General features: G+C 43.3%; 1 protein-coding gene across 7 annotated transcripts in view; it reads right to left on the bottom strand.

Moving 5' to 3' along the window:
* Nucleotides 1-20238, bottom strand: part of AKAP7 (A-kinase anchoring protein 7) — a 114343-nt gene extending 94105 nt beyond the window's left edge. For 6 of the 7 annotated variants that reach the window (XR_011363642.1, XR_011363643.1, XR_011363644.1 and 3 more), the window contains exons 1-5: nt 17918-18119; nt 14993-15142; nt 12930-13063; nt 7387-7523; nt 5780-5940 (exon numbers count right to left, since the gene is read on the bottom strand). Coding sequence is in view for 4 of the 7 variants with exons in the window: in XM_069974965.1 (XP_069831066.1) it covers nt 5780-5940; nt 7387-7523; nt 12930-13063; nt 14993-15142; nt 17918-18119 (784 nt within the window). In the remaining 3 variants the exon portion in view is untranslated. Of the gene's footprint in view, nt 1-5779; nt 5941-7386; nt 7524-12929; nt 13064-14992; nt 15143-17917; nt 18120-20176 lie in introns of those variants that run through there. The other variant, XM_069974969.1, reaches the window with a different exon arrangement.
* Between the last annotated feature and the right edge of the window lie 2180 nt (nt 20239-22418).

Raw genomic sequence — 22418 nt, 5'->3', positions numbered from 1 at the left:
ACTGAGGCTCCACGGACTCTTGTTTTGCATATTTAAATTTTTGGGGGCATCAGTGGAGACTCTTGATTGAGTACTTCATTGGAATTTTTTTCGCTGTTCTCCTTGAGTTCAGTGATCACTGTGTTTTGTTGGTTGATTTTTCATTGCCCCAACTAGCCAGAATCCTACCCCACACTGACGAGGGGCAAAAACCCCGAAACGGCTGTCTGTGGGTGGAAGCCTGCCTTTGCAAGCCCTTGTCATGATCGCAATACTCGCACCTTGAGTTAGACATTGACAAAAGGGGCCACCCTGTTGTTTCCCTGTCTATGTTCCAATACTCGCAACCGAGTGGGACTTAAGGGGTTATTTATCAGGGTGGTGTGGTGCTCTCCCCATCATGGAGGCACCCCGTTGGCAACAGGCTAGAGATATCTGGCTATCCCGTGTTTTGAGACTCGTAACTGAGGCTCCACGGACTCTTGTTTTGCATATTTAAATTTTTGGGGGCATCAGTGGAGACTCTTGATTGAGTACTTCATTGGAATTTTTTTCGCCGTTCTCCTTGAGTTCAGTGATCACTGTGTTTTGTTGGTTGATTTTTCATTGCCCCAACTAGCCAGAATCCTACCCCACACTGACGAGGGGCAAAAACCCCGAAACGGCTGTCTGTGGGTGGAAGCCTGCCTTTGCAAGCCCTTGTCATGATCGCAATACTCGCACCTTGAGTTAGACATTGACAAAAGGGGCCACCCTGTTGTTTCCCTGTCTATGTTCCAATACTCGCAACCGAGTGGGACTTAAGGGGTTATTTATCAGGGTGGTGTGGTGCTCTCCCCATCATGGAGGCACCCCGTTGGCAACAGGCTAGAGATATCTGGCTATCCCGTGTTTTGAGACTCGTAACTGAGGCTCCACGGACTCTTGTTTTGCATATTTAAATTTTTGGGGGCATCAGTGGAGACTCTTGATTGAGTACTTCATTGGAATTTTTTTCGCTGTTCTCCTTGAGTTCAGTGATCACTGTGTTTTGTTTGTTGATTTTTCATTGCCCCAACTAGCCAGAATCCTACCCCACACTGACGAGGGGCAAAAACCCCGAAACGGCTGTCTGTGGGTGGAAGCCTGCCTTTGCAAGCCCTTGTCATGATCGCAATACTCGCACCTTGAGTTAGACATTGACAAAAGGGGCCACCCTGTTGTTTCCCTGTCTATGTTCCAATACTCGCAACCGAGTGGGACTTAAGGGGTTATTTATCAGGGTGGTGTGGTGCTCTCCCCATCATGGAGGCACCCCGTTGGCAACAGGCTAGAGATATCTGGCTATCCCGTGTTTTGAGACTCGTAACTGAGGCTCCACGGACTCTTGTTTTGCATATTTAAATTTTTGGGGGCATCAGTGGAGACTCTTGATTGAGTACTTCATTGGAATTTTTTTCGCTGTTCTCCTTGAGTTCAGTGATCACTGTGTTTTGTTGGTTGATTTTTCATTGCCCCAACTAGCCAGAATCCTACCCCACACTGACGAGGGGCAAAAACCCCGAAACGGCTGTCTGTGGGTGGAAGCCTGCCTTTGCAAGCCCTTGTCATGATCGCAATACTCGCACCTTGAGTTAGACATTGACAAAAGGGGCCACCCTGTTGTTTCCCTGTCTATGTTCCAATACTCGCAACCGAGTGGGACTTAAGGGGTTATTTATCAGGGTGGTGTGGTGCTCTCCCCATCATGGAGGCACCCCGTTGGCAACAGGCTAGAGATATCTGGCTATCCCGTGTTTTGAGACTCGTAACTGAGGCTCCACGGACTCTTGTTTTGCATATTAAAATTTTTGGGGGCATCAGTGGAGACTCTTGATTGAGTACTTCATTGGAATTTTTTTCGCTGTTCTCCTTGAGTTCAGTGATCACTGTGTTTTGTTGGTCAGTTCCATTGAAGTAGATTGAACTTAATTTCAAACCACACCTGAACTGGAGACAACAGTAGGGGGAAAAGTGGCCATGTTTTTGTAGCGCTGGATAACCCCTTTAAGAGCTCCCTGTACTGGGTGGAAAGCAGAGGAGGGGCATGGTCTGCACAGGGTGGTCTACAGCACTGTACTATGACCAGGGAAGTCTCCTTCACCTTCCAAATCATAGCAGAGCCACTTCAGGCTGGGGCTTGCATCAGAGGACAGGACTGTGGGGGGTAATCTCTTCATAGTTGTAACCCCTTTCTCTCCGGACAGAGTGCTGCTATACTAAGTCCACATATGACCTGCTCATTCCTTCATGCTCCCTCTGTCAGCCCTTGTGTTTCCTATCCTCTCCATTCCTGCTATAATGTGCCTGCACTAACACTCAACTATACACGCTGCTGCTATACTGTGTCTGCACTTACACTCAGCTATACACACTGCTGCTATAAAAGCAACTTGAGTGGGTTCATTGCTCGACCATAATACTGCCACACATCAGTGTTGGTTCGTACCTGTCCTTCAATATGTCCCATATAGGATCTGAGAGGGTGCCGGCGAAACCCTGGAGCTTGCTGGGTGTAGACTAGACATCCAAAAGTAAAAGATTTGTAGCACTCCGTTCCCAACAATAACAAACCTTTATTTGATGCAGGTACATATAAATCCACTTAAAAGAGAAAGCTGTGATAAAGACGAAGACGTTAAAACATGTTGCTGTGCACGCTCTTCTCTTTTAAATGGATTTATATGTACTTACATCAAATAAAGGATCGTTATTGTTGGGAACGGAGTGCTACAAATATTTAACTTTTGGATACTGCTGCTATACTGTGCCTGCACTCACACTCAGCCGTTATGGGAATCTGCAGCTCCATCCTGTATCTACAAACAGCTGATGTTTTTTCAAATTTATGCACTTACTATACATTATACTCCACATGGTGATTGATATACTGTACAGTAAGGTAAAATAAAATACATTCAGCTGTTTTTGAAATCTTTGTTTCATTTGTTTTACATGTTATTTAGAATAAAAAAAAACAATATTTTTGGGGTGTGGAACCAATTGTCTGCATTCCTTTGATTTCTTATGGGAAGTTTTGCTTTGGTTTAAGAGTGGATTTGGATTACAAGCACGGTCCCAGAACGAATTATGCTCGTAATCCAAGAAACCACTGTAAAGTAAATCAATTTATCTTATTTTTCGTTTTATAAGATGCACTTTTTAGCAGGAAAATATCTTGCTAAGAAGTGCCTGTGTCTTATGTTTTGCAGACAGAAAGGCCTGACTACTTCCCTGATCAGGCAAAGCACTGATTCAATGCTGTGTGATCCAACTGCTGAGTAAACAGTGCAGCGACTGATAGCTGTACAATCCTCTCCCTTCTCCTGCTGGACACCGATCAGTGAGATCAGCGCTGGGCAGGGGAAGAATCTAGAGGTGATGTGAATCACCTCCAGATTCCTGCATGTAAAAGCCTCTGGGACCTTACCCAGAATGGAGCCGAAGGACCTGCAGGACCTTCAATGATGTCACATGACTGTGAGAAATATGCGCCACAGATATTGTAGGTAGGGACAATCTGTATTAAAATTTGTATGTATGTGTGTGTGTGCGCGCCTCTCTGTGTCTGTTTGTGCATGATAGTGTACATTCATGGCTAAAAGTTTTAAGAATTACACAAATCTTATATTTTCACATGATCTGCTGCCCTCTGGTTTGTATGTGTGTTTGTCAGATGTTTTATCACATACAGAAACATAATTGCAATCATTATGAGTAACAAAAGCTTATATTGACAGTTAGAATGAGTTAATGCAGCAAGTCAATATTTGCAGTGTTGACCCTTCTTCTTCAGGACCTCTGCAATTCTCCCTGGCATGCTCTCAATCAACTTCTGGACCAAATCCTGACTGATAGCAGTCCATTCTTGCACAATCAATGCTTGCATTTTGTCAGAATTTGTTGGTTTTTGTTTGTCCACCCGTCTCTTGATGATTGACCACAAGTTCTCAATGGAATTAAGATCTGGGGAGTTTCCAGGCCATGGACCCAAAATCTCTATATTTTGTTCCCTGAGCCATTTAGTTATTACCTTTGCTTTATGGCAAGGTGCTCCATCATGCTGGAAAAGGCATAGTTGATGGCCAAACTGCTCTTAGACGGTTGGGAGAAGTTGCTCTTGGAGGACATTCTGGTACCATTCTTTATTCGTGGCTGTGTTTTTAGGCAAGACTGTGAGAGAGCCGATTCCCTTGGCTGAGAAGCAACCCCACACATGAATGGTTTCAGGATGCTTTACAGTTGGCATGAGACAAGACTGGTGGTAGCTCTCACATCGTCTTCTCCGAATAAGCTGTTTTCCAGATGTCCCAAACAATCGGAAAGGGGATTCATCAGAGAAAATGACTTTACCCCAGTCCTCAGCAGTCCACTCCCTGTACCTTTTGCAGAATATCAGTCTGTCCCTGATGTTTTTTCTGGAGAGAAGTGGCTTCTTTGCTGCCCTCCTTGAGACCAGACCTTGCTCCAAGAGTCTCCGCCTCACAGTGCATGCAGATACACTCACACCTGCCTGCTGCCATTCCTGAGCAAGCTCTGCACTGCTGGCTGCCCGATCCCGCAGCTGAAACACTTTTAACCTGGCGCTTGCTGGTCTTTCTTGGGCGCCCTGGAGCCTTTTTGGCAACAATGGAACCTCTCTCTTGAAGTTCTTGATGATGCAATAGATTGTTGACTGAGGTGCAATCTTTCTAGCTGTGATTCTCTACCCTGTTAGGCCAATTTTGTGCAGTGCAATGATGACTGCACGTGTTTCTTTAGAGATAACCATGGTTAACAGAAGAGAAACAATGATGCCAAGCACCAGCCTCCTTTTAAAGTGTCCAGTGGTGTCATTCTTACTTAATCATGACAGATTGATCTCCAGCCCTGTCCTCATCAACACTCACACCTGTGTTAATGGAACAATCACTGTAACGATTTTAGCTGGTCGTTTTAAGGCAGGGCTGCAATAATGTTGAAATGTGTTTTGGGGGATAAAGTTCATTTTCTAGGCAAATATTGACTTTGCAAGTAATTGCTGTTAAGCTGATCACTCTTTGTAACATTCTGGAGCATATGCAAATGGCCATTTTAAAAACTGAAGCAGTAGACTTTGTAAAAATTAATATTTGTATCATTCTCAAAACGTTTGGCCATGACTGTAGTACAGGTGTTTGTGTGTATGTATATTGATAAAGCACTGTGTGGGTCTGTGGGTATGTTTTTGTAGCAGAGGTGGGTGGGTATTGTGCATACTGCAGAGCTGTGTATGTTTGGGTATAAGGTACTGTAAAGGAGAGTGTTAAAAAGGACCTGTCATTTCAATAAACTTTGACCCCTTTACTGCCTTAGCTCACCAGGGAAGTTTAATTAGCATGGAATATATATACTTTTGTCCTGTTTTCAGTTGTCTAAACCAGGGGTGCGTCTTACAGTCAGGTGTGTCTTATAAAGTGAAAAATATGGTATAATACAGAATATTTCACAATGTGGTATGTGACACTAAAGAAAAAGGAAACAGCAGTAAGAATAAAAAAAATAAATATCAATTTCAACTAACAGAGCAGTTGCTGCTAAATCATAGCTGATCATTGGGTCATCTATATAACTATGTAATGAAATGCATGGGCAAGAAAATCAGGGAATATCTAGTTACCAAATTGGCTGCTTGAAGACAGCAAATTCTTAAGAAGCTACATTAGGCTGGCAACAAAAGGACACCAATATATGGGCTAGGTCAGGGCTTAGTGGGTTTGATTGCATGTGTATGCTGGTGAAGGAAAAGGAAGAAGAGACTCACCAGATATCTGTTTAAGAGTAGCAATGGAAGCTTCATTTGTCATATTTACATATGCAACTTCATGCCTAAAGTCAGAGAGTCCGCAAAATGACATAACTAACACATTTCCCTGAAGAATGTCTTCAATTGGCTTTTTGCTGTCCAAAAGTGCGCTTGTTGCTCTAAAAAAGAAAAAAAAATCCACATTAACCAACATCCATTCAATGATAAAATTCAATGATGACATTTACACAGTTACATGTGCATCTCAATAAAAATGGAATGGCGTTAAATATTAAAGTGTCACTGTTGTTATTTTTGCAGAAATCAGTACAGGCGATTTTAGCAAACTTTATAATTGGGTTTATTAGGCAAATATACCATTATCTGCATTCAAAAAGACTTTCCCCAGGTCTCCCCCCCCCCTTTCTGTCATCCACTGATCATTATCAGGAAATCTCGACTGTTTTACATCAGTCGGATCCTGTCTGTTCTATTAAGAGGGGGGGATGGAGATTAGTCACCAGCAGAGAGCAGAGAACAAATGTTTACACAGCAGGGAGCTGTGTATTCAGAAAGCTGGTAATCAGAGGTCAGAGAGGTCAGTGCTGACGTCAGAGGAGAGAGCCTGGTGATGTAGCTGTAAATCAACTCTTTGTTGTCCTATTTTGGTGCCTCATCTCCCTCCACCCCTCCCCTCTTCATAGAGAACAATGAAGATGGGGGGAGACCTTCAAACTGCTTTTTCATGATAAAAATGCATTTTCTGGCTAAAAAACCTAATTAAAAAGTCTCTTAAAATCGCCTGTACTATTGATTTCTGCAAAAAATTTTTACGAAAGTGACACTTTAAAGTAAAATTAAAGGGCTGCAAAAACAATCTAGGGATAATTAGTGTGGCCGGTCTGCAACACATTGAGCCATGGTAACGCTCATTAATGAGATCAGGGCTCCCTATAGGGACCTTCTCGGCCCGTGTTAAATGGTCATTGAAGAGTCACAAAATTTTTTTTTTAATAAATCAATGGGGGTTTTGCAATATACTCTATTTTTTAGATTTTCTATGTTTAAATCAATGTTTTATAATATATATATATATATATATATATATATATATATATATATATGTACATGTGTACAGATACTGTGAGTCCACATTCAGTAACAGAGAATTTCTGGGGTTGCTCGCATTGTATGGTCAGCTCTCCTGTCACACAGCGCCAAAACATTGTGACATTATACTGACTGAATTGTTGCATTACAAAGAGCATTGTCTCCTAATGAGCTGCAGAGTTGATAATATAGTTAGCAAAAGTTAATAAGATAATTAGCCTAAGTCAATTGCCCTCAGTTGATATACAACCTGCATGACGTACAGGTGTCTTTCCTTGTGTGAGCGCACCAAGGACTGGGACTTCCTGTCTCTGGTCTCCTTTTCTGAACAGAGAAAAGACCAAATATCAGCATGGAGGGAGCATGGACCACAGTTTGGCCATATACAATGTTGACTTAAAAAAAGAAAACTAAAAACAAAAAGTGAGTATATTGCAAAACTGTTTGCAATTATAATCCCTTTTGAATTCTTTACAAAAATCATGACAGGTATAAATTGTACAGAATCTACTTACAAAGTAACTTCCTCTTCACTGGCTAGATGCATCACAAAGAGAGTGAGATGGAATGATCCCTGTGGAATCATGGCTCTGGAAAGTCTATCATCTTTTTGTAACACAGTATTTTGAACAAACTGGATGTCATCAAGAATCTAGTCAGGAGAAGGGTAAAAAAAAGAAACATCATAAACATACCTTGCCATTACCAACAATTACCTATCTGTCATTTTACAGCTTCTTATTACACACAAGCTTGGATTATGGGTGTGTATTGAACAGGCTTAAATCTTTATTAACTGGAGTTCCCCTTTTACTCTTAGCTCTGTTATTTGTTACGTGAATCTGTGCGCTTCAATTATTGTTTGATTTTAGTATACCAACATAATAGTACTGTATACTACAAGTGGACTTTTTTACATCTTTTATGCAGATTCTACCCAATAAAGGTCCCAAGACTAAAGCACTATAATTATTTGATCTTAGTGTCTTTCGATGAATCTTTTATTCTACTTTTAATATCTGACAACCATATATTTGGAGTGAGTCTCCATACATTAATGTGCTATGGATTCAATGCATATGTGATTGTACCCCACAGGGTGTGCATTACTAGTTTTATGGTCATACGACCTGGCTAGTAAAATATTCTAGTGATCACTAATGCCAGAAATACTCATAGACCCTAATCAATTGACAGACACCTTTTTTGTATAGGGCAGCACAGCAGACTGCATTTATTACAAGGAACCCGTCATCTTCCAACATATTTATATATAGCTGGGGTTAACCCAAAACTGCCCACCCAGTATGCAGAGAGGTGATGTATACTCTTCTTGTTGTCATCGTCGCAATGGGCAAGAGCCAGAAGTCACAGGATGGGAGATGGGGACCAGATGTCCTTCATAGCCCCAGTTCTGAGACACTAAACCCTAACAGATTTTCTTTAGAGTGAATGTACCACTAGAATAACTTAAAAAAGTGTTGGAGGAACTGTGGTGAGGAGAGCATTCTCTTGCATATGTTTTGCAGCTGGCCATGGCTGTTTCCCTTCTGGAAAGAAGTGTGGCGTATAGCCTCCACCTTTGGTGACTACCAGATACCATTCACCCTAGCGTTTTTTCTCTTACACATCTCTGACATCCCTCTCAAGACCTATTGTTACTTATTGTTGCTCCACCACTTAGTCAATGCTGCCAGAGCTTATACCATCCCTTTGGCGGTTGCCGGATCCTCTGCCTATTTCTAGCTGGTTGCATAGAGTTGAAGATATCAGGCGAATGGAAGACCTCACAGCCCAGTTATACGACCGCTCGAACATGGTACAACTGGGAACAGTTTACAGACAGTGCTGAATATGAAATTCTTTTGGCTCAGCGAGGTCCTGTCGGCCCTGTAGAATTGCTTTCATGGAAAACAATGATCCAGCACGTAGCGAAGAAAGTAGCCTTTATTTTCCAATTGCAGGTAAAACCATGTGAAACACCATAGTGCAGAGACCCCACAGAGATTTCTGTGGGGTCTCTGCACTATGGTGTTTCACATGTTTTTACCTGCAATTGGAAAATAAAGGCTACTTTCTTCGCTACGTGCTGGATCATTGTTTTCCTTGAATACGTTGGCACACACCAGCCAGGTGTGGATCTGGAGCACTGAAGAGTGCCAACAACCGGTGAGCTGATCATTTTTCTCTTACTTGAATTGCTTTCATACATTGTATATGTTTCGCAATCTATATCTTGTTTGTGCCTCACCGGTGCTTATTGTGTTGTTCTCGAATTAGGCTCGGTTCACACGTTGTAACAGTGCGGCTGTATTTGCGGCTGTAATTGTGCGGCGGTATTTTTGGTGGTTCGTGTGTATGCTTGGAAGTATAGGATATGCGGCTGCACAGTGCACACTATGTCTGAATCTACGGCCCTATCGTAAACGGACCCGTAAAAAATGAACAAGACCATTGTTTGCGGCTGAACATGCGGCCGAGGATTGACAGGCGGTCCGTACGGAGTACTTCAAAAATAAAGTAGTGATGATCAGCGGCACACCAAATAGCTTCAAAAACGTGGAGGTTTATTCAAAAGAACAAAACATTCATAAAGTGCAGCACAGCATAGCACGACGTTTCGGCGGGGTATCCGCCATTTTCAAGTACTTCAAAAATAGCCGGCAATGATGCCGAATGCCGATGCCTCTAATAGTTAATATATTAAATTACTAAAACACATTTTCTTTGTAATCAAGACACTTTCGTTGGTCAATAATTTATTTCTAACGAATCCATCATTTTGCAATTAAATATACTGTTAAAATAAATAGATATATAAATAAATGTATATTTATCTATATATTTATTTTTTGACAGTATATTGAATTGCACAATGATGGATTCGTTAGAATTAAATTATTGACCAACGAAACAGAATTTATTTCCACGAAAATGTGTTTTATTCATTAAATATTAATTAGTGCAGGAAGCTCTATAAGCCGTTAATTCATATTCCCGGCAATAGAGTATTCTGTACTAATCATCACTTTACTTTAATTAAAACATCAAATGTTTCTTCTAATTATGTTGTAACAATAGCATTATTAGAAGAAACATTTAGAATTATATGTGCGCTCAGCTGATTGGCTGATCGGCTGAGCGCACATATAATGAGCCGGTCCGCAGCACAGTGACTTCATTGTGCTGCGGACCAGCGAAGAGACAACATCGGGACATCAGATGGTGAGTATAGAGCTCTCCCCACCCCCTCCCCGGCACTGCACCCCTCCCAGCAAGGAAGGGGGGGTCAGTTAACCCCTTCCTTGCTGGGATGGGTGCAGTCTGACATCAGTCTGGCCCCCAGGGGGTTAAGGGGGATGCAATACATCCTCCCTTAACCCCTTGGGGGTCAGACTGTAAGCAGCGATCTGTAAAGATGCTGCATACTGTAAGGAGCACAACACCGCTCACAATGATGGGTGTTGTGCTCCTGTTTGTGTGTTTTTTGTGTGTTTCTCCCTTTTTGTTTTTCAGATATCGGTATCCTGGGGATTACGTCAGATTCCATGGACTACGTCGATGACCAGCGGTTGTTCTTTGAATTTTATTAATAAAATGGTCAATGAGGGGTGTGGGGGTGTTTTTATTTGAATAAAAAAATATTTTAAACTTGTGTCTTGTCTTTCTTTACTTTATAGACTTAGTAGTGGAAGCCGTCTAATAGACGGAATCCATTACTAAGTTGGGGCCTAGTGTTAGCCGGTATAAAATGGCTAACACTAACCCCCTATTATTACCCCAGTACCCAATGCCACCAGGGGTACTGGGAAGAGCCGGGTGCCAGTGGTCCCGGAGCGTCAATATTGGCGCTCCTGGACCGGGCGGCAGCAGGCTGGTAAGATTTAGGCTGGGGAGGGCCTAAACCAATGGCTCTTCCCACCCTGGTGTTACCAGGCTGCTGTCGTTTGGTTTTTAACCCGGCTGGTTATAAAAATAGGGGGGACCCTATGCGGGTTTTTTTTTTTAAATAAATAAATAATTAAAAAAAAACGCATAGGGTCCCCCCTATTTTTATAACCAGCCGGGTTAAAAACCAAACGACAGCAGCCTGGTAACACCAGGGTGGGAAGAGCCATTGGTTTAGGCCCTACCCAGCCTAAATCTTACCAGCCTGCTGCCGCCCGGTCCAATATTGACGCTCCGGGACCACTGGCACCCGGCTCTTCCCAGTACCCCTGGTGGCATTGGGTACTGGGGTAATAATAGGGGGTTAGTGTTAGCCATTTTATACCGGCTAACTCTAGGCCCCAACTTAGTAATGGATTCCGTCTATTAGACGGCTTCCACTACTAAGTCTATAAAGTAAAGAAATAAAGACAAGACACAAGTTTAAAATATTTTTTTATTCAAATAAAAACACCCCCACCATTTTATTTAAAATTTTATTTTATTTAAAAAATTCAAAGAACAACCGCTGGTCATCGACGTAGTCCATGGAATCCGACGTAATCCCCAGGATACCGATATCTGAAAAACAAAAAGGGAGAAACACACAAACAGGAGCACAACACCCATCATTGTGAGCGGTGTTGTGCTCCTTACAGTATGCAGCATCTTTACAGATCGCTGCTTACAGTCTGACCCCCAAGGGGTTAAGGGAGGATGTATTGCATCCCCCTTAACCCCCGGGGGGCCAGACTGATGTCAGACTGCACCCATCCCAGCAAGGAAGGGGTTAACTGACCCCCCCTTCCTTGCTGGGAGGGGTGCAGTGCCGGGGAGGGGGTGGGGAGAGCTCTATACTCACCCCGATGTGTCCTCTTCGCTGGTCCGCAGCACAATGAAGTGACTGTACTGCGGACCGGCTTATTATATGTGCGCTCAGCCGAACAGCCAATCAGCTGAGCGCACATATAATTCTAAATGTTTCTTCTAATAATGCTATTGTCACAACATAATTAGAAGAAACATTTGATGTTTTCATTAAAGTAAAGTGATGATTAGTAAAGAATGCTCTATTGCCGGCATATGAATTAACGGCTTATAGAGCTTCCTGTACTAATTAATATTTAATTAATAAAACACATTTTCGTTGAAATAAATACAGTTTCTTTGTTCAATAATTTAATTCTAACGAATCCATCATTGTGCAATTAAATATACTGTCAAAAAATAAATATATATATAAATATACATTTATTTATATATATATTTATTTTAACAGTATATTTAATTGCAAAATGATGGAATCGTTTACATTTAATTATTGAACAATAAAAGGGACTTTATTAGACAGAAAATGTGTTTTATTAATTCAATATATTAACCATGACAGACATCGGCTATAGTGCAGAGGATCGCAAACCCCGGTAATAGCGATTCATGTAAACTGTGTTCCCTGCTTTCCCAGATGCATCCAGAGGTGTTTGCATCACTTTCTTAACATTTTATTTGTTATTTTTAGTTGAACCAGATTTCCAAGTAAATGACCGTATGTTTTGAGCCGCATGTCTATTTTTTCCCACGGCCGGAGTTTCACCCGCACATTTACAGCCGCATAAAAAATACAGCCGCACAGTTACAGCGTGTGAACCTAGCCTTAAAATGTAAAAAAATTCTGAATTAAAAGAAAAAAGAATTATTTAATAAAGATCTACATATAACTTGATTAGCGCTACCACGCACATTGTACTGGTCCTGTCCATTCCTCCCACTGCTGCCGCTTCCTGAGATCTCCTCTGGTTTGTCCATATGCAGATGTCTACTTTAGTGCACTGGAGACAGGCCCTGCACCCCTAGTGCACTGATATCTCCTCCCCCCAGTGACGTACTGCCTTCAGAAGGAAGTCTGTCTCTGGCCTGGTGCGTCACCGAGGGCAGGAGATGTCAGTGCACTGGGCTCCGATCAGGTGAAAATCTTTCATTCTAGTGGTACATTTGCTTTTACACTGGCCAAAGTGCAGCATATGCCACCATGTAACTATACACATTGGGGAATACTCCTGACATATACATGTGAACGAAAGCTCAGACATGGTGAAAGCCTGACATGACATATTCTTATGCATAAAATTACCTTCATATTTGTAATGGGCAGGGAAACAAAATAATTGGCCCGTTTCTGCTTCTTACTTTTTTCACCATCTTCGTCACCTTCTAACTTCTGTTGTTTCCTTTTCTTTTTCACCTTTTTTTCCACTTTTTTAGTGGCTGCAAGAAATGATGTTAATGCATTATATTTTATCCTAAAAGATGCTTTTCTTATCCTTAAAGTGACTCTGTACCCACAATCTGCCCCACCCCCCAAACCGCTTGTACCATCAGATAGTTGCTTTTAATACAAAATCTGTCCTGGGGTCCCTTGGGCAGCTACTGCAGTTATTGTCCTAAAAAACAACTTTCACACTTGCAGCCCAGCGTCAAATTGGTGTGGCTTAGAGTACATGCCCTAGGATTGCGACACCCCTCTGCCCCTCCTCCCCACCCTCTTCCTCATTAAGAATGTACCAAGAAGGATTTCTCCTATTCCTCACCTGTCTGAACACTGCGCATGTGCTGGATTGTTAAGACACCTGTGCATTATTCAGACAGGCTATGAACAGGAAAAATTCTGCCCAGGTGTGTTCCTAATGGTGAGGAAGGCAGGGAGGAGGGATGGAGGGGCGTTGCAGGTCTAGGGCACAGACACTCTAGGCCATGACAATTTTAAAGAGCGCTGCAAGTTTAAGTTGTTTTTTTTCGGGACAATAACTGCATCACCTGCCAAACAGACCCGTTGCCTGATCTGTAGCCAAGGGAGCATATGTAAAGGGTCATTGCCATTTAGGGAGCATATGTAAAGGGTTAGTGCTGAGATCCTCACGAGTGGAAAGAAAAGCAAAGCTAGGTGCATCTCTGCCTGTCTTTCCCCTCACTGCAGGTGAATAAGGGGGCATTCACATGATCGTACGGTGTCCTGCAGAGTGGATCTCGGAGACCCAATTGAATCATGATGTGGGGAGCACCGAGATCCACTCCGCAGGACACTGTCTAGAACTTAGCTGAGCACTTCTTTCCGTCCTTTACAGCAATCAGTGGGGGTCTCAGCACCCAGACTTTTGAAATGTCTTAGTGGCCACTAACGGGCTTCCTTGTCTGTCACCGCGCAGAATTCGCTGACAGAACAGAGAACTCTGACTAGTCAAAGCCCAGATGAATACTTTACAGCTCTTCCCCTGCCTCGTGCCCGGGATTATTCTCCATTTTACCGCACATAAAGCCCACATTGCCTGGATCCCCTGACACCACTAGAGAGCCGGCTGCAAGGTGCGTGCAGTAATTATGGGAGCAAAATCAGCATAAATCTTCCCTTTAAAGGGGTACTACTGTGTTTATTTTTTCTTGTTTTTTTTTTTTTTTTCAGATTAACTGGTGTCAGAAAGTTATATAGATTTGTTAATTTACTTCTATTTGAAAATCTCAAACCTTCCAGTACTTATCAGCTTCTGCATGTACTGCAGGAAGTGGTGTATTCTTTCCAGTCTGACACAGTGCTCTCTGCTGCCACCTAACCTGGATCCTAACCTGATCCTGTCCCTCTAATACCCAGGCTTCAGCATATCTTCCTGATGACGTCGCCTAGCCACGAAACATGTTGAAGGAAAAAATATACAGCTTTTAGTAAGCTACAGCTAGGGTGTAAAATTTACCAGTGTTGAAGCCTTAGAGTATTAAAGGGACAGGATCTCTCACCTGGAAAGAATACACCACTTCCTGCAGGACATACAGAAGCTGATAAGTAATGAAAGACTTGAGATTTTTAAATAAAAGGTAATTACAAATCTATATAACATTTTTTTCCAGTTAATTTGAAATAAAGTACCCTTTTACTCAAAGGAGCTGTCTCATCAGAAACAACAACTCTGAGCCCCGCAGGTCATGCTCCCAGCATGATTTTGCATTGATTAGGCATTGTTCCTGACGCAAAAGTGGCCTTTTAGATGAATAGCTGTCAATATACTACACAGATGTCTACAGATGTCTGAAGTCCAACAGGACAGACCCCCTCCTCTATGATGGTTGTATGTCCAAATAGAAAACATGGACAGGGGTTGTCTTCTATGAGAATTAGATGCCCAATATAAAGAAAATCATTGTTACTTTCAAACACAGAACTAAACTCTGCATTTGCAAATGGCAGCTCTGTCAGCAGACGTTCCACTGATCCAGGCTTTCTCGGATGGGAACTCCTTTTCTTTCGCATGCTTTTCCATTTTCTTTTTTGTCGATTTCTTTCTGTTTCTTCATTTTCTGAGGGTAAAACAAAAAATAATCAATGTACATGGTGGTTAAAGTCACTATTCCTCACTATTTGAGATGAGCGAACCTCGAGCTTGCTCGAGTTTATCCGAACCCGATCGTTCGCCATTTGATTAGCGGGGGCTGTTGAAGTAGGATAAAGCTCTAAGGTTGACTGGAAAACATGGATAGCCTTAGGGCCTTAGCCTTAGGGCTTTAGCAGCCCCCGTTAATCAAATGCCGAACGGGTCGGGTTCGGGTTCGGATAAACTCGAGCATGCTTGAGGTTCGCTCATCTCTACTCATTATACATATACATAATGCATGATGAAAATTGCTGTAATACTGAAGGAATTGTGAGAGCACACAGAATGACTGTAGCAGAACCACAGGATTTGTGGTTGGCTGAAGGATAGATATCAGAGGGTTGCTGTAAAGGGGTTGTCCAGCGGAAATCTTTTTCCTTCAAATCAATTGGTTTCAGAAAGGTATAAAGATTTGTAATTTACTTCTATTTAAAAATCTCAAGTCTTCCTTTACTTACTAGCTGCTGTTCGTCCTGCAGGAAGAGGTGTATTCTTTCCAGGCTTACACAGTGCTCTCTCACACTGTCTCAGACAGGAAAGAATACACCACAAAAGAAAGAAAACAATGGGCAAAACAATGCAAACTGCAGTTCAATGTTCCCTAGGAGAGGAGGATCCTCTATCCAAGTATCATATCGGCAGTCCTGTGTTGGCAAAGACAGCATCCCGCTATATAGAGCTCTAGTGAGACCCCATCTGGAATACGGTGTACAGTTCTAGAGACCTCTCCTAAAAAAGGATATTTATGAAATAGAACAGGTCCAAAGACGAGCTACAAAAATGGTGGAGTGTATGATGTATAAAACATATCAGGAAATCTGTATGGTCTGAAGTAGTGATGGTCCAAACCGAGTTCGGTTTGGGTTCGTACGAACCCGAACTCTCGGCAATGATTCCCGCTGTCTGCCCGCTCCGTGCAGCGGGCGGATCCAACGGAAGGACCGCCTGGAAAACTGGAATTCAGCCATAGCCATAGGCTGTATCCCAGTTTTCCAGGCGTTCCTCCCGCTGTATCCGCCCTCTACACGGAGCGGGCAGACAATGGGAATCTGATGCCGAGCGTTCGGGTTCATAGGAACCCGAACCTCGGAGGGCTCAGACCATCCCTAGTCTGAAGGAAAGAATGGAAGGGGGGGCATGATCAAATCCTTTAATTGATAACGGACTAAATAAGGTTCAGGAATGAAGTGTTTTAATAAAAAACTGAACTCAAGAACAAGAGGACACAGTGAGAGGTTATCTGGGGGAAAGATCAGAAGCAACATAGAAAAACATTACTTTACTGAATGAGTAGTAGATGCTTGGAACTAACTTCAAGCAGATGTGGTAGGTAAATCTACAATAGTTGAATGTAAACCTGCCTGGGGAAAACAAAAGATACTAAGAAAGGAAAAAACTAAAAGAGCAGACTAGATGGACCAGGTGGTCTTTTTCTGCCAACAATCGTCTATGTTTGGGTATGTTCACACTGAGTAAAGAAGGCGCCATGCCATTGACACATTGAGGCAGATGGGATTCTGAGCAGTCTGCACAATTCTGCCTGTGTTATTCAGTGTGAACAGGCCCTTTCTATGGAAAGTACAATGCAGATGAATAGAGCCACTGACATGTGTGTCAGATTTTTGCAGTGGATAAGTTTCAAAGGCCTAAGGCTACATTCACACTTTTTGTAGTTTTGTCTGTAATTGCGCATCTGAAATGATAAGGCCCAATGTTTTTAATTGAGCTGTTCACATTGTCCGTATATTTATGGATCTGCAAAATGCAAAAATTGCATAACTGGAGCTGTATTAAAGCAGCCACGTGGCGGTGTCATTACAGTGCCACAAATTGTCAAACAAAGACTCCACTATAGGGCTTCCCCGTCTGGCAATACGCCCTTAGGGCCCTATTCCACGGGACGATTATCGTTCGCATAATCGTTAACGATAAACAATCCAAACGACTGCTATTGTGAAAGGCCTGAAATCGTTCGCCCATTTACATGGAAAGATAGTCGTTACTTATGATCGTTCTTGCGGTCGTCATGTCGTCGCTATTGCGTTCGTGACTACTGTGAATGACCAACCGTGATCTTATTCAGTGCGCACGATTTGCGAACGAGCAACGATAAAAATAGGTCCAGGTATTATTAAACGATCAACGATTTCTCGTTCGGACGTTAATCGTTAACTGCTATTCAAACGAACGATTATCGTTTAGATTCGAACGATTTAACGATAATTGTCCAGTGGAATACTGCCCTTACACTGGGTACACTGAATGAAATACTGCTGTCCTACTGGTCAGAGGGGGATCCCCATGGTTAGACCCTCACAAATCAGTCATCAAGGTGTCTTTTGTTAGAAAAACTATTTAAAGGGGTACTCAAAAAGGTTTGTATTTTTTGCTATTACATGGCTTTAATAAAGGTTTATTACTTTGTGATATAACTTTATTAAAATAAATTTTCCGTTTTTTATCTACTATTAAACCTCTATTGACTAGCAGCAGCAAGGAAAGGCACTTTCAGGCACCAGTTAACATGGTTTCTAGAGGTTCAAGCTGTATTCCTCCGCATTCCTTATTCCTATTTATTCAGCAGAGTACCCTAATGTACTGGGGCAGCAAAGTCTTTAATGAGGTCATGTGACCTTTACGTCACCCTACAGTCACACTTTACGTCACATATGGCGCAGGACATGCACAGCAGATTCCACACCTGCTATTGTCCGCGCTGCTGCGACCAACTCCGAGCCTCGTTCACCCGCTGGAGGCAGGGCAGATACCGGGGCAGATTCCATGGGAGGGGGGACCCGAGAAGCCACCCTGTAGCTGAGGGAGTTCCCCCTGATGACGTCACTGCGGGCTCGCCGTGTAATGTTTACAAGGGAGCAGAGTAGCGCTCGGCGCCATGTCCACATGGTAAATAAACAGCTACGGTGCGCCGGGAGGGTCAAACCTTCTACAAGCTCGAAGCTGAAAGGCAAAAAGCTATTTGTAGCAGAGTTACTTACACTGCCTTGAAGAGTACACCGCCCTGCACAGTGCCTGCAGCAGAGGATGCACTTATATGCATGAAGCTTATTAGCAGCTTCTTATTGCACAATAAAGGGGATCAGATTAGTTACATTAAGCAGTTATAATAATTCACTGTTATGCACTGGAATGGCAGCTGACCACTGTGGAGTAGACCAGCTCTGCTATTCTGCATGGTTATTGTGCTGCATTATGGTATCACAGTTGTGATTTACTGTAACTGCTTAAAGGAGAAGTCCGGCGAAAATTTTTATTAAAGTATTGTATTGCCCCCCAAAAGTTATACAAATCACCAGTATACACTTATTAAGGGAAATGCTTATAAAGTGCTTTTTTCCCTGCACTTACTACTGCATCAAGGCTTCACTTCCTCGATAAAATGGTGATGTCACGACCCGACTCCCAGAGCTATGCAGGCTGTGGCTGCTGGAGAGGATGATGGCAGAGGGATGCTCAGTGTCCCTCCAGTGCCCTGTGTCCCTCAGTGTCCCTGCCATCATCCTCTCCAGCAGCCACAGCCCGCACAGCTCTGGGAGTCGGGTCGTGACATCACCATTTTATCCAGGAAGTAAAGCCTTGATGCAGTAGTAAGTGCAGGAAAAAAAAACACTATATAAGCATTTCCCATAATAAGTGTATATTGGTGATTTGTATAACTTTGGGGGGGGCAATACAATACTTTAATAAAAAATTTTCGCCCGGGACACAGATCTAGAGATCCCCAGGGGGCCCAGAGGTCAAACTCCCTGAGTATCACACCATAAGGGACAATTAATAGTACATGTGAATACCCCTTTAAATATGGTTTAAAAGTCCTGCGTTTGCTGAAATCCTGCAGGGGGGGGAATTGATTACACATAGGTACTTACCTCTCCTCGTGCCCGTGGTGAGTGGTGGCAGCGACCGCGGGTCCCCCGACAGAAGTCATTTTCCCCCTGAGTTGTGATGACACCACGTCTCGGGAGGGGGGGGATGCTTGTCTTGGCTGCTGAACTGGCCTCTCAGCCAATTGATGACTAGAGCAGCGACCTGCCCCAGTCATTGACTGGCTCAGAGACCGGTCCATTAGCTGGGGTGTAATGTGGACACCCTGGAGCCCAGAGGGGTTCCCACAGGCACGTGGAAAGGTAAGTGCCTTGTTGAAATCAGTTCCCCTCTCCCCCTGCAGGCTGCCGGCTTTTAGCAAATGCCGGACTTCTCCTTTAAAGTCAACATCTGCTCAGCAGGTACATTACAGTATATGTCAGAATACCTTTCTGACATTGAACTGGCAGGGGAGACGGGAAACATGATGTGAACAGGGCCTCCATTTTAATTCAGTTGACTGTATGTTACACATCTTTTTTGGGAAGTGAGAGATCGTCTGATTTTACAGTTCTATAAGCTATAGATTCCATTTGTTCATATGTCAGCATTGCAATGCTCCACAGTTCCTATGGAAACAGGCCAAGTATATGCTGAATATGTTTCTGAAAGGATTATAAGAAATAAACCTAATTTTAGAAATGTTGCACTGGGAATGAGCACATCCTGATTTTTGCCCTGGTGTACCTTGATGAGCTAAGGCAATACGGAAACAGACATCAGTCCAATCACCAGTGGCCAGTTCAATACTACCTTCCATATACTACCTTATCTAAATCCTCCACCAATTTGGAAAATTCTTTAAAAAAATGTTGCCCTTTTGTAGACATCTAGGTAAATGTTTATCCGGAATCTGGATTTCAAGTCATACTTTCTTCCCTCCTTATTGAACATTAATGCTGAGTTACTTTCACATCTCATAGAACAATCATTCTATGCCTCCCATAATGAAAGCAATAAAAGGATTCTCCCTCCTCAAATAGGACTCTTGGTTAACCAGCCCATATAAGAAAACACAAATCGAAATTTTAATCATAACCCGTCGGCTTTTACACAATTATATAGCAATTGTCTTTACCTGTACTCAGGTACACCGCCATAGCAGCTATAGCGGCTGCTATGGGGCCCGCCACATTAGGGAGCCTGGCGGCCTGCTCTGCCCTGCCATGTCCATGATTAGCCATTCAGGACCTTTATCCTGAAGCTGGCTAACCAGGGATGGTGTGTACTTCAGCCGGGCCCCACTCCTACTACACTAGATGAGTGTAGACTCCCCTCCTCCCGACTCCTGAGACACTGCTGGGCGGGCAGCATACAAAGAGGCAGAAAGAGATAGACCTGTGGGTCACATGACCCACAGGTCCTCAAATATTCTGTGTAGAAATCGGCCTGAGGGAAAGAGGGGAGGACAGAGCTATAACTGCTGTGTATTTGTGAGTATATAGTGGTGTCTTGGATTATGAACAAAATTCGTTCCGGGACCGTGCTTGTAATCCAAATCCACTCTTAAACCAAAGCAAATTTTCCCATAAGAAATCATAGAAATGCAGACAATTGGTTCCACACCCCAAAAATGATTTATTATTCTGAATAACATGTAAAACAGATGAAACAAACATTCAGAAACAGCAGAATCTGTGATATTATAAGTTACTGTACAGTAATAGAGAGGATGGGAAACACAAGGACTGACAGAGACTGCAGGAAGCATAAAGGAATGAGCAGGACAGATGTGGGCACATACATGCAGCGCTCGCTGTCCGGAGAGAGAGAGTTTACAGCTATGAAGAGATTACCTCCACAGTCCTGTCCCCTGATACAAGCCCCAGCCTGAAGTGGATCAGCTATGATTTGGAAGGTGAGGGAGACTTCCTGGGTCAGACCATGCCCCTCCTCCACTCCCGCACCCACTCAGTACAGGAAGCTCTTACCAAAGCAATGCTCTTAAACCAAGTCACATTTTTGAAAAACTGTGAGCTCTTAAACCAAGTTACTCTTAGGGTATATTCACACGGGCGGGCTCGCAGCGAGATTCTCGCTGCGAGCCCGACAGGTCCTGGCAGTTCCCATACACTACATACTTGCTGCGGTCTAAACGACCGCAGCGAGTATGTAAATATACCGCCCTTAACCCCTTCTGCTCCTGCCCGGCTCCCCCGCTGTAAGCATACTTTACCTGTCCTTGCTGCACGGGTCCGGCGTCCTGCTCTCCCGTCCAGCCAATTAGTGTGTTGCCCAGCCGCAGCCACTGATTGGCCGGGCGGGAGAGCAGGACGCCGGACCCGTGCAGCAAGGCCAGGTAATGTATGCTTACAGCGGGGGAGCCGGCCGGGAGCAGAAGGGGTTAAGGGCGGCAGAATTACATAATTGCTGCGGTCGTTTAGACCGCAGCAAGTATGTAGTGTATGGGAACTGCCAGGACCTGCCGGGCGCGCAGCGAGATTCTCGCTGCGAGCCCGCCCGTGTGAATATACCCTTAATCCAAGGTACCACTGTATATGTGTCTATGTGTGTGTCTGTGTATGTAGCAGCTGCTATTCATAATGATAGTTGTAATTCCCCCTCCCCATTACAAATTTCTCCCTTATATATTGCCCCATTTTGCACTTTTATCAGGTGTTTGACAGGTCTGCCCCCAAAGAGTTTCTGCTGCAGCTGTTATTCATGCTGGGTTTTTATTTTCAATGCTATGAACATCTACCACATGATCTCTGTACTGGAAGGCACTTGTCCTTCTGCTGTATAATGCCAAATAAAGTCCACTTCCAAAGATGTTCTGCAGCAGCTGGTAGTAATGCTAGATTCATTATTAACCGCAAGGGTCCCCACCACACACTGAAGGCACCATAAATATTGTCCCTTCATGTTACAATTTAGCTTATTTTAGGAATTAGGTGGCAGTTTTGCTTCTAAAGGTGTTCTGCAGCAGCTGCTATTGATGCTAGGCTTTAATCTTTAAATAATAGCATAATATGGTAGAGAATGTATTTAAATATATAAGTTTGAATAAACTGACCAGTGCTCCATGCAAATGATTGTCTGATGATTGAGTATGTGAAAAAATACACTGACAGATGAATGATGTCTGAGATAGTGATATATACCGGTGTGCCCTGGATTGCCACACGCTCCTGGCCTGACGCACGTTTCGGCATCTGCCTTTGTCAAGGGGTTGACAAAAGCAGATTCCGAACCATTATTCAAGGCAGCCTGTGGTGATTCAGGGCAGGAGCGTGTGGTGATTGCGCTGATCCTTTCACAGTCTTATATAAAGCCCGGCCCCCAGTTTCCCGGTACGGTTACCGTTACTAGGAGGCAGG

Source organism: Dendropsophus ebraccatus, chromosome 6, assembly GCF_027789765.1.
Source record: "Dendropsophus ebraccatus isolate aDenEbr1 chromosome 6, aDenEbr1.pat, whole genome shotgun sequence".
NCBI lineage: Eukaryota > Metazoa > Chordata > Amphibia > Anura > Hylidae > Dendropsophus > Dendropsophus ebraccatus.
The sequence above is the reverse complement of the archived record's forward strand: the minus strand, read 5'-3'. Positions and strand labels throughout refer to the sequence as shown.